Genomic DNA, 13,514 nt, shown 5'->3' on the forward strand with positions numbered 1-13,514 from the left:
CTTCAAAAATGGGTAATATTACCAATTGGGATCAAAACAATTTTGACTGCCATTCAAAAATTTATACAAGTAGATGGCACTGCTAATATGGAAGAAAAGAGTTGGGTAGGGGAGTTCTAAAATTTTCCAGAAAGGCTTAGAAAAATACAGGAGGGAAAACTTATAAGGTTTAAAATTGTCATTTTAGGTTTTCAATAATTAACCTCAAATCTGCTTCCTGATAGATTGGCCAGGCAGCATTAAAACTGTCCTTTACTATCTGCCACAAATAAAACTTTGTTTTCCCTAGTAATTAGCATGGAACAGTATTGATAGGCTAAGTAAACATAAAAGTACAGAAAATAAACATCTGCCTGATCATTACAGCCACTTTCTCCAGGTATCAATTGAAAGAACATGCTGTTAATGACTTAATAATTAGAGCATAAGATATAGGAGTAGAATTAGCCATTCAGTCCATTGAGTCTGCTGTACCATTTGATCATGGCTGATTTATTTTCCCTCTCCACCCTATTCTCCTGCCTTCTTGCCATAACCTATCAACATCCACGTTAAGCATACCCAATGACTTGGACTCCACAGCTGTCTGTGGCAATGAGTTAGTTCTACAGATTAACCACCCTCTGACTAAAGAAATTCCTCCTCATGTCTGTTCGAAAGTGAGGAATTTGATTAGATTATCTACACTTTGAACGTGGCTGTGAATCTACTTTAATACTAACTCACTTACTTGTTCCGTATTGTCACGTGTGGAAGGCTAAGCTGATACTTTGAGGTTTGAGATGGATGATTTATCTTGGAGATATACTCGCACTTGTTACAATGAAACAATATTACCATTGTCATCTTTTCCCATTTCATTCCATTGAGCAATAGTAAAGGTGATCTTTTGTTTTGGTGTACAATTTCAACAATGCTGCTTAAGGGGTGGCAAAGTAGTGCAGTAGTTAGCACCATGCTCTATAGTACAGGGGACCTGGGTTCAATTCCTGCTACTGCCTGTATGTTCTTCCCGCCAACATTGGTTCCCTCCCACAGTCCAAAGATATACCAGTTTGGTTAATTAGTCATTGGAAATTGTCCCTTGATTAGGCCAGGGTTAATTGCTGGGCAGTATGGCTCAAAGGGCCTATTCAGCTCTGTATCTCAATAAAATAAAATGAAATTAAAAAAATACACTAGAAGACCAGCGAAGAATAACAGTTATGATTTCATAATCTGGAACAAGCTCAACAAACTCAATTACCTCCATTATGACTGAGAGGATGTGTCATACAAAGTTTTAGATCACAACACATAAATCAGGTCAAAACAAGCCACTCATTTTGGTCAAGATTAGGAGAAAGAAACTGAAAACCTTTGAGATGAATGGTTGGTGAAAGTAATAATTAAGTTGATTTTCACAGAAATTAAGCTTTAGAAGACCATGAGATGAAAAAGATCAAAACCGATAAATGTACAGTATATAAAATAACAATATCAAAATGACCATACACAAAGAAACAATAATCCTAATGCTATGGAAATAGAGCAACTATAATGATCAACAGTGGGCAGAGAGAGAGAGAGGAATTTTGGTGGCGAAACAATCGTTAAATTTTTTGGATGTTCAATGGGGAGGAGGCAGATGAATCATTAAATCAGCAGTGTAAGGTAGCATCTGAGACAGCTTAGAGCACCTTGAGTAGTTTGACCACAGCAATGAAGTATTTCTCAAACATGCAGGCAACAAAAATGTTTCGTAACCTACCCATCATGCTCGATCTTATTTAATGATTTCAAAGCCGAGAGAATCACACAAATCACAATAGCACTGATGGAACTGTTTGGTCTTACACACAGTAAGCTAAGGATTGGAACAGTCTGTTGTCATTTGCTAGTTATTCCTGTTGGAAAATTATCTGTAGGTGGACAAATAAGCTGACATGTTCTAGTCTGCCATACAAAAGTTTTGAGGCATACAAGCAGCGAACAAAAAAAAAACAGCTGTCAGTAGCAAAACAGTCTTTCTCCTACACTGGTTAGCAACTGTCAATTAAGGAAGAGAATCCAAGATAATTTTGAGTTAAGGTTAAGTTGTTTTGAATAAATAACTGAAGAATGTATTTTGTACTTCTATAAATGATCAGTTATTGTTGTCAAATTGGTTCCTGATAATGAAATGCCCATTTTAAAATACTGATATTTAATAAAGTTTTAAAAATAAATTAATTTTAAATTTTAAAAATGTCAGATTGAAGTTTAATCCTTTGGTGAATAATGCAAAACATTTAATTAATGGAAGAAATATATGCCCTTCATCTTCAACTGAAAATCCAGTAGGCATACTTATTAGAGCAACACATACAAGATGCGAAGAATGTTCTACGTGTCTGTGGTGGCCAGTGCTATCATGTTTGCTGTTGTGTGCTGGGCAGCAGGCTGAGGGTGGCAGACACCAACAGAATCAACAAACTCATTCGTAAGGCCAGTGATGTTGTGGGGATGGAACTGGACTCTCTCACGGTGGTGTCTGAAAAGAGGATGCTGTCTAAGTTGCATGCCATCTTGGTCAATGTCTCCTATCCACTACATAATGTACTGGGTGGGCACAGGAGTACATTCAGCCAGAGACTCATTCCACCGAGATGCAACACTGAGCATCATAGGAAGTCATTCCTGCCTGTGGCCATCAACTTTACAACTCCTCCCTTGGAGGGTCAGACACCCTGAGCCAATAGGCTGGTCCTGGACTTATTTCATAATTTCCTGGCATATTTTACATATCACTATTTAACTATTTATGGTTCTATTACTATTTATTATTTATGGAGCAACTGTAACGAAAACCAATTTCCCCCGGGATCAATAAAATATGACTATGACTATGCTGGAGGAACTCAGCAAATCAGACAGCGTCCATGCAGAGGAATAAACAGTCAATGTTTCAGGCCAAGGCCCTTCATCAGGACTGAAAAGGAAGGGAGAGAAAGCCAGAATAAGAAAGTGGAAGGAGGAGACAAAGTACAAGATGGCAGGTGAAAGGTGAAACTAGGTGGGAGGAGGAGGGGTGGATGAAGTATTCACAGAAGAAAAGCAGTGTGAGGGTCTCACTGAACCACCAAAGAGAACACTTCATCTTCTCAAGGTTGTCATACTTATTTTCCATTTTATGATCATGCTGTACATGTGCATTTGCATCATCACCAGGGGAATTCTGCTCCAGTCAGTCAGATCTTTGATGATGGGGAAAAGAAACAGCAGAATACATTTTTGCAATCCATTTCACATTATAAAATGCTAGTTGTCTCTGTACTTTTTAGAGAGCTCTGTAAATGTCAGTTTCTGAGGCAAACTCAGATAAGGCTGCAGAACACAATCTCCAGACCATCAACAGCTTAAGTCAACCAGGTAAAACAAATAACAGCCTGCAGTATCCCAGAGGACAGCAAGGTGGCTTTTATAAAATGTTAATCCATTACCTGCCAGAGTGACCTGAAGAATATATGCTTTCCATTTCGAAATCTGAGCCTGTATAGCCATTGCTTCTTCCATCGTCTGTATCTAATCCCTGATCACTCAGTGCTTTCAGGTTAGATTTGGCCCGTTTTCTGTCAAAAAAGAAACTGTCATTGCGAGAGCAGCACAATTTTATTGTCCGTAATTATAACAGGCGATTGGGGTATGGGTCATGTGTTTTGAGTTAACTTCTTTAATGCACTTTTCAAAGTCCTTTGCATTTGGATGGATTGAATATCCTTTTATCAGGAAGTCCAGTAGTCAGATCTAGAATCATCCCAGACAGGCAAACCCCAATATCAAAGCAAGCCTTCACTGCGAATAGCTTGTGTAGCTCCAGGCAAACAACTGTGCTCACTCCATCTTCCCACTGCCTTAACAGTGATAGAGTTCCTCTTGTCCTTATCTACCACACCATGAGCTTCCACATTCAACACACCATTCTCTGCCGCTTCTGCCATCTCCAAAGGGATCGTACCACTAAACGTATCTTTACCTCCAACCCCCTCTCCACTTTCTGCAGGGGTTGCTCCCTCCGCAATTCCCCTGTCCGTTAATCTCCCCATTAATCTCCCTCCCGGCACTTACCCCTGCAAGCGGCTTAAGTGTTACATGTGCCCATTCACCTCCTCTCTCATCTCCATTCAGGTCCCAAACAGTCCTTCCAGGTGAGGCAACACTTCACCTCTGAATCTGCTGGGGTTGTCTATTGTGTCCAGTGCTCCCCATGTGGCCTCCTATACACTGGTGAGAGCCGTCGTAAATTGGGGGAGCACTTTGTCGAGTACTTCCACTCCATCCACCAAAAGCGTAACTTTCTGATGGCAAAACATTTTAATTCTAATTCCTATTCTCATTCCGACACATTGGTTCATGGCCTCATCTTGGCACAAGAGGAGGCCATGAACCAACATGTCGGAATGAGAATTTCTCCTCGGGTGGAGAAGCAACATCTGATATTCCATCTGGGTAGCCTCCAACCTGATGGCATGAATATCGATGTCTCCTTCTGGCAAGATATTTTCCCCTTCCCTTCCTCCCCTCTTCTTCTCTTCCCTGCTTTGGCCTTTACCTCTTCTCATCCACTTATCACCTCCCCCCGGTTCCACTCCTCCTTCCCTTTCTCCTATTGTCCACTCTCCTCTCCTATAATCTCCAACCCCTGCTCCCACCTTTTTATTCTGGTGTCTTCAATCTTCTATTTCGGTCCTGATGAAGAATCTTGGCCCGAAACGTTGACAGTTTATTTATTTCCATAGATGTTGCCTGAACTGCTGAGTTCCTCCACCATTTTGCAGGTGTTGCTTTGAATTTCCAGCATCTGCAGACTTCTCATGTTTAAACAACAATTATATTTATGAAGCATGAGTGTGTTTTCAGTCTCAAAGTGAAAAGAATAGCTACTGCAGTCCAAACTCTAAGTGTAGGACAAGTGACATCAATCGTCTTTGGTACAAATTGCACTGAACACTAAATACCAAATAGTCTTTACTTTGCATTTTATTCATCAGACCAATTAGGCTATGAGAAAAGAGCAGGGTAATGCTTTCTATTGCAGGACTAGAATTCAATCCGGAACAAGTAAGAGAATAAAGTCTGCTCTCACTACTGGTGGCATTTTCTGGAATAAATTTGGCCAGATTTATTTATTGACATACAGTACGGAATCGGCCCTTCAGCCATGCTGCCCTGCAACCCTGATTTAATCCGAGCCTAATCACAGGACAATTTACAGTGACCAATTAACCCACCAACCGGTACGTCGTTGGACTGTGCGAGGATACCCGAGCAGCCAGAGGAAATCTACACAGTCACATAGAACTGAAGCCGGGTCTCCTGCACTGTAAAGTGTTGTTTTAGCCACTATGCTACCGGGCCACCAGATGCAATTCATCTTGCAGTGAGTGTGGACAAACAACAAAATGTTCCTAAATTCACAACTAAATAGTGGACATCAAGCCCTATTCTTGCAATATTGTAGTATATAGAATTTATAGCACAAGCAATTCAGACCAAATGCAAACTAAAAATCCATAGCTATGTACAATAGTTTCATGTTCAATTGCAACAGCACAATGTTGAGATACAATAAAGAAATAAGGCCTTATTAAAACAAAACCTTCTTTTTCTTGGGAGGGGGGGAATTACTGATACAATTTAATAAGCAACTTTAAGATTATTTTTCTGCAAGTGTACCTAATGGCTATCTAGAAAGAGAAGTACATTGGGGCTAGTAGGTTGCCAGACTCAATCCTGTGTGAAAAGATTTTAGACACAAAAGATCCTGCAGATGCTGGGAACCCAGAACAACACACACAAAACGCCGGAGAAAATGAAAATATTCTGGAAAACCTGTTTGCAAATGTATACCCACAGGATATGTTTGGTTTGCTGCCTCTGGAGATGGTTCATTGACTTGGACTGAAAATTTCCTTTTGCATTAGAACCAGTAAATGGTTTGCTAAAACCGTATGTGAAGAGCAGTCATTTAGGTGAGTTTCTGGAAGGTATGCAAGGAACTGCAGTTACCATGAATCAGATCATATAAGATAAATAAACTTAAAAAACGATATCTTTCTGCTCAGTAGCACAAGCAGTTCAGCCAATGTGCACAATTCTTACCCAATAATAAATCTAGTTATTTTCATAATATACCTCCATTGGGTCACCATCTCTGAAGGTGAATTAAGGCAGAAAATTTAACAACTCCATATAATTACGCTATTACATACTTCAACTTTTTAAATGCATCTGGAACTGCTTTCTTCTCATTTCTGGCTACTGTGGACGACTTTGACGTTTCCTCTGTATTTTTCTGCTGTGCTTTACCCTTTGATTGCTCAGACTTTGTTTCTAGTAGGACCAAAAAGAGAAAACTGCATTTCTATTGCGCTGAAAACAATCTACTGTAGTTTTCAGAGAATGTCACAAATATCACAATAAAATAAGTCATTTATTTGGATCATTACTTGGAAACTGGAGTTTTAAAATATTTTTCATACACACAAGAACACAAATAAAAAGTTTGCATTGAGGATTCCTGCAAGCATCAGTTGATTGTACATTCTATTGTATATCACATCTGAGTTTTTATAACCATTAGTTCTATAGTTTTATTAGGGAGCTACTAAGGTACTTCCAACTTCAATTTGCCTGACGACCACACAAAGGACTCCCATGAAGCTGAAATATTCCAGTGTCACACGGAAGATAAAAGAATGTTTGCTATGTGGTGTGCTTCTTGATTCTCTACATCTAAACTTCTTGATAACACTAGACAACAATTTTTTTCAAAAGTGTTGCTTCCTCAGAATTTTTTTTTGTTTATGATAGACTGCTTGAAGATGAACACAAATATAATTTCAGACTACTTGTGTCATATAGGAATTTGGAGAAACAATTAACTTTTATTGAATATAATGTGTTTAACTGCATCATGGTTCTGATGCTTTGCAATAGTTCAACTAAGTTAAAAATATTTTGTTAATGATTTTCATTTGAACTCAGTGTCTGAGGCTTCTCGCTAAATGTCCAACAATAATTCGCCAGCATTGATGGACTCCAGTTGTCCTGGTATCTTTTCTCCATGACCACAATGTCCTGGTGAAACCTTTCACCATGCTCATCACTAACAGCACCAAGATTTGCATGGAAGTCGTCTAAATGGGAATGCAGAAAATGAAGCTTTAGTGACATGTTGCATTTCATGGTTTTATATGCCTGAAGCATGCTTTCAACCAGCTGCATGTAGTTTCGTGTTCTGTAGATGCCGAGAAAAATTTCAACAACTTCCTTGAATGCCTTCCATGTGATTTTCTCTGGTCCCACTAGAAATTCTTCAAATTGCCTATCATTGATGACCTGTTTGATTTGTGGACCAACAAAAATGCTTTCCTTAATCTTGGCATCAGTTATTCTGGGAGGGATCTGTCTAAAATATCAAAATCCTTCATAGAAATTTTTGTGCCTGGTGATAGCAAATTCCATCCTTACAGTCCTGAACCCAATAATTATTACTAAAACCTGTCCTGCCATGCAGCAGCCACGCCACCTAAGCATGTCCAAGCATGCCTAGACAAGATAGGAAACTTTCCAGCTTACATTGTAGGCAACATTTTAATTGACTTGAATTATGAATTGAAATAATAAACATGTTTATTTAAAAATGGTGCGTGATAGGGAAATTTCATGGTGATTTTCATGATCAGTAGCCCAAAATTCATAAGATACATCTAAAGGTATTCAGGAAGCAAAATCTTTGTTAGCCAGTGTAATTAGTAACAATTTAACATGGCCAAGTGGTTAAGGCATTGGACTAGTGACCTGAAGGTCGTGAGTTCGAGCCCCAGCCGAGGCAACATGTTGTGTCCTTGAGCAAGGCACTTAATTACACATCGCTCTGTGATGACACTGGTGCCAAGCTGTATGGGTCCTAATGCCCTTCCCTTGGACAACACTGGTGTTGTGGAGAGGGGAGACTTACAGCATGGGCAACTGCTGGTCTTCCATACAACCTTGCCCAGGCCTGCGCCCTGGAGAATGAAGACTTTCCAGGCGCAGATCCATGGTCTCGCAAGACTAACAGATGCCTTTAATTTTAACATCATTGAATACCATTCTCTTGACATACACTCAGTGGCCATTTTATTCGGTACTGGAGAGAAACACACAGTGGTCTTCTGCTGCTAGCTCATCCGCTTCAAAGTTCGACAAGCTGTGCATTCAGAGATGCTTTTCTGCACACCATTGCTATAATGTGTGGTTACTTGAGTTACTGTCGTCTTCCTGTCAGCTTGAACCAGTCTGGCCATTCTCCTCTGACCTCTCTCATTAACAACCTGTTTTCACTCACAGAACTGCTGCCCACTGGATGTTTTTTTGTTTTTTTTGCACCTTTCTCTGTAAACTCTAGAGACTGTTGTGTGAGAAATTCACAGGAGATTAGCAATTTCTGAGATACAGCACTAAAACCACCCTGTCTGGCCTCAGCAATCATTCCATTATCAAAGTCATTTTTTCCCCATTCTGATGTTTGGTCTGAACAACAACTGAACCTTTTGACCATATCCGCATGCTTTTATGCATTGAGTTGCTGCCAGATGATTAGCTGATTAGATATTTGCATTAACGGGGTGTTCTGTGTTCCTAATAAAGTGGCCACTGAAGATAAATGCCAGATGCTGGAAATGTGAAATTAAAAAAATACCTAATGCTGGAAACGCTCAGGTTAGGCATCATCTGCAGAGAGAGAGAAACAGAGTTAATGCATTAGGCCTGAGACCTGCCATGAACTCTGCTTTCCTTTCAATAGATGCTACTTAATTTGCTCAGTGTTTCCAGTATTTTTAATTATTGTCTTCTTGGCAGAATGATGTAAATCTCATCCACTCCAGTCTAATGTTTAGCCAATATCTTTTTTTTCTTCCAAACATGTATATTCAAAACCTAGCCTGAGAAAATAAAAGACTTGTAAGCCATAATATCCTCCTGTATTTTGGGACAGCTCCAAAGACAGGCTTGGCTGTTGCATCCTGATGACTAGAGGAAACTGCTGGTGAGCAGGCAGTGTGGGTAAGGAACAGGATTACATATTGACTTGGATAAAGTTAAGAGGCATTATTGAACTGCAGGTATCTAGAAAGGTCAAAGCTGGGCAATGAATCAAGTATTTGAAGAACATTGACAGACATGCTCAGCTTGATTTTGGAACCCAACATGTACCAGTAAATGAGTGATTCTCACTATTTAATGAAAAGACTTGTCTTGGGGAATAGGGCTAACAACAAATGAGCATGACAAGCCCAGAGGCTCACACAGCTATCGACCATATTTCCTCTAACTCTGTTGTATTTACTCCAACAGCAGATCTTTCCATACAGATGTCACCTTGGTGCCTTTCTTTATTCTTAACTGTGGCTTCCCCTTTACTGTTGTGTTGCTGGAGCAGCCCTCGGCTGAATCCCATTTACTTCCTGAACTTCTGCTCATCCCTTTCATCTGGGACCCTCACTTTGCACCGGCGTTCCCTCCAATTTTTTTTTTAAACAGACCAACCATTGCTCTGAGCAGGAAATTTTTACATGGCCTGTAGACTATGTAGCACTTTAATAAAACATGAAATAAAAGAAAATTCCAGCTGAGCAGCAAGAAAGGCTACGTGCGCAGGAGCATTTCAGTTACTGCGTGGCCATGTATCCGCGCAGCTCAGAGGGAACAGTGCTTTCCACCCACCAGCTTCTACAAGAAATTGACTGAATGTCTCACCAACTTGACTAGGCAGCACTGGTGGGGAAAAAAACTGGTTTGATTGTATATCTCTATACTTTGTCTAAAATCCTGTTTTACAACAGAATTTACAGAACAGCTGAATATCCCTTTGACTTACCAGCCTTCAATAGAGGTGAGCAAGGTCAGCACTTTCACTGTATTGGCGTCACATAGCTCCCTATTTGTGCTCATTCCAATAGCTTTAGCAATAACCTCACCATTAGAAAATTCTACTGCTCTTAGACTCAAATAGATAACTGGCACTGAGCTACTATTTGACCGGCGAACTCAAATGAACTGAACATCTTTCAATGATCTAAGGGAAGATATTCATTTTATGTAAATACCAAAGAAATTATCTGTACGTCCCACCTGTGGCTTTTTTGATGGATTGCCTGATGATTTCACTTCCCAGCACTGAAACATTTTGAAAACGTTTTGCTCTCTCTTCAAAAAACCATTCACCAGTGACCTCCCTCAACTGCCTGTAACAAGGAAGATAAATGTAAATGTAGTTTTTATGCCCACAAAGAAAGAAAATAAAATTCTACTTTAACATCTGAATGTGTTGGTCCTGGATATATTTGACATTATGAAGACGGCTAAATAATTTTTCATTTATCAGATATTCTTGAGACTCATACCATACAGTATATGACAAATAATTGGAGACATTACAAACAAATTTCAATAGAAATGTAATGACATTCAACTAGAATTTTAAGTCAGTTTTTGTTTTAATGGCATTATCTTAGAGATGAGAAAATAAACTCATTAATATTGTGTTCAAAGACACACAAAGTTATAAGACTTGCAGGTTGGAATATTAATGAAGGGCACTTCTACCATCAATAGTCCATAGAATTAATAATGTTGTACAAGCAATTGGAGAGTACATTATTATTATAATGTACTCTCTAACCACTTGTACAATATTTGTTTTGGGTAGGTCTCCACTATTAAAGATGCTGTATTGCACAAATCCATTTGGATGGTAATGCATTAGCACTTGTTAATCATGCATAACCACTTCCTATTCACTTGCTATCTGTATCTTTTTTTGGCATGGGCAAATATTGCTTTAGCATGAATCTTATACAATAAATTTGAAAACCCAAAGTACTACAAGTATATTTTAATGCCACAACGGTCTGAAGCTATTTTACATTTTGAAATCCTTCTTCATGCATCATAATTTGGTTAAGATGTTATTGTGTTTTAGGATAATTGAACGTTAAGATTATTTTAAATAAAGTGCCAAACATTACTTTTATTCTACTCCCATCTGCCTTACATCCTATATTTCTCTACATTATATCTGTTGGGTCGTTCTATACACTTCGCTGGATTATTGCAAAAAACATGTGATAGGAAATTGAATTGATGATGTGCTGCCAACAGAACAAATTAACAACATCTAATCTGGGTTTCATCACCTAAGTTACAGAGAAAGGTTGAACAAGTTGGGTCTTTATTCTTTGGAATGTAGAAGGTTGAGGCGGGACTTGACAGAGGAATTTAAAATTATGAGGGGGATTGATAGAGTTGATGTGGATAGGCTTTTTCCATTGAGAGTGGGGGAGATTCAAACAAGAGGACATGAGTTGAGTGTTAAAGGGCAAAAGTTTAGGGGTAACATGAGGGGGAACTTCTTTACTCAGAGAGTGGTAGCTGTGTGGAACGAGCTTCCAGCAGAAGTAGTTGAGGCAGGTTCGATGTTGTCGTTTAAAGTTAAATTGGATAGATATATGGACAGGAAAGGAATGGAGGGTTATGGGCTTAGTGCAGGTCGGTCGGACTAGGTGAGAGTAAGAGTTTGGCACGGACTAGAAGGGCTGAGATGGCCTGTTTCCATGCTGTAATTGTTATATGGTTATATAACATTGTTACCAAGGGAAAGGAATCTTTTTTATTCCAACACTGGGGAGCCGCGGATAAGACTCATTGGGATGGCTGTCTGCACAATGATTTTCTAAATATTTTACCTACCTTGATGGTCAATAAATTCTTTATTTTGCTGTGCAATTGTATCTATTGATAATTTGGTAAATATACCACTCCCTTATTGTGGACTAAGCACTCACTCCTAATTGGTGCTAAAACTATTAACCATCTGCTTTAGAGGTGAAAATGATCACATCTAATCCCCGTGTTTTCCTCCATCTCAGTAGTTGAACATTTTCTTCCAGACTTCTCCTCTTCTATTTCTTTCAATGTATTTTTTCCCTCAACTACACACCTCGTTCTTTTTGCTGTGAGTTTTTAGTTATTTATTGATACGACACGGAATAGGCCCTTGCAGCCGTTTGAGCCACAATCCCCTGCAACCCCACAACTCTGATTCACCCTAACCTAATCACGGGACAATTTTACAATGACCAATTAACCTTCCCAGTATGTCTTTGGATTGTGGGAGGTAACTGGAGAAAACCCCATGCCTTCCCGTGAAGTTCCTTACAGAATGACACTGGAATTGAATTCTGAAATGCCCCAAGCTACAATAATGTCACACACTTGTATATCACCATTATGCCCAATATATATCACGTTGAAAAATATACATTTTGATATATATCAGGTCCCCAAGTGTTAAGCTTGTTTATTTATTGAATGCCTTTTCCAGAATGCAAAACCACCCACTTAGAAGCATAAGTATTTTTTAAATTAGTTGTTGCATTTATTTATTCACCTGCCCAACCTCTCTCTCAGTAACAGTAATGCAACACCGCAACAAATTTAGATTAGTGTTGGTAGGGCAAAGTGCTGGAAATAAATCTTAACCAAATCTGGCAGCACTGGTAGAAAGAAGTAGTTAATGTTATGGGTCTAATACCTTTGTCAGAATTTAAATTTTTTATTTAGTTACAGATTTCTAAAACCTGGAATTAAAAAAAATATATATATACATTTAGGGATTGTCCATACCCTGACCACAGCTCAGATTTTTTAAATAACGTAATATTCTTGTATGAATTTAATGAGGGTAATGTTCATGTGCAGGGACTGGGATGTTATACAGTGAGAAGAAACACCCGGCCTTTGTAGGTCCCCATAGTTTTATTCCTTTGATGTCAATTTTTCCAAGCAATGTGGTTGAGAAGGATGGGCATTAGCCACTGTGGCTCCATGCTTGAGCTGAAGATTTCAAGGCACTTGGAAACAAAAGGGTTTTAATCCAGAATACAGGCATGTTTCAGAGGAAAGTTTCCTTAATTTAAGCAGAAGCCAGATAATCTTATGCTGATAACTGGAAGAGGAAGGATGGAAGGCAGCTCAAATTGAGCATAAACACCAGCATAAACTGATCGGGCCCAATAATCAGTAACTGTGTGCAACTCCAAGACAGTAAGTAATTTATTTTATTGAAATACATTTTGGAGTAGGCGATTCCTAACCTTGAAGCCGCGCTACCCAGAAACTCATAATTTAACAATAGCCTAATCACGGGACAATTTACAATGACCAAATAACCTGACAACCAGTATGTCTTTGGACTGTGGGAGGAAACTCGAGCACCCGAAGGAAACCCACGTGGTTATGGGGAGAACTTAGCAACAGTGGCAGGAACTGAACTCAGGTGGCTGGCACTGTAGAGCATTGTGCTAACCACTATGCTACTGTGAACTAATTGAAAGCAAAAACATGGAATCGGGAATAACGTATTCTAGTTTCGTTTTTACTTTAGCAAGGCATGCATGTATGACATGGTGGCAAAATGACGTATGCCATTTACGTATTTTTACAGAAAA

The 13,514-nt window shown here is 39.1% G+C and overlaps 1 protein-coding gene across 2 annotated transcripts in view; it reads right to left on the bottom strand.

Annotated features, from left to right (window-relative positions):
- Nucleotides 1–13,514, bottom strand: part of sytl5 (synaptotagmin-like 5) — a 200,149-nt gene that overhangs the window by 38,108 nt on the left and 148,527 nt on the right. For both annotated transcript variants that reach the window (XM_063050826.1, XM_063050827.1), the window contains exons 4-6: nt 10,138–10,250; nt 6,231–6,351; nt 3,462–3,590 (exon numbers count right to left, since the gene is read on the bottom strand). In XM_063050826.1, the coding sequence (XP_062906896.1) occupies nt 3,462–3,590; nt 6,231–6,351; nt 10,138–10,250 (363 nt within the window). The remainder of the gene's footprint in view (nt 1–3,461; nt 3,591–6,230; nt 6,352–10,137; nt 10,251–13,514) is intronic.

Source organism: Mobula hypostoma, chromosome 6 (genome assembly GCF_963921235.1).
Source record: "Mobula hypostoma chromosome 6, sMobHyp1.1, whole genome shotgun sequence".
Taxonomy (NCBI): domain Eukaryota; kingdom Metazoa; phylum Chordata; class Chondrichthyes; order Myliobatiformes; family Myliobatidae; genus Mobula; species Mobula hypostoma.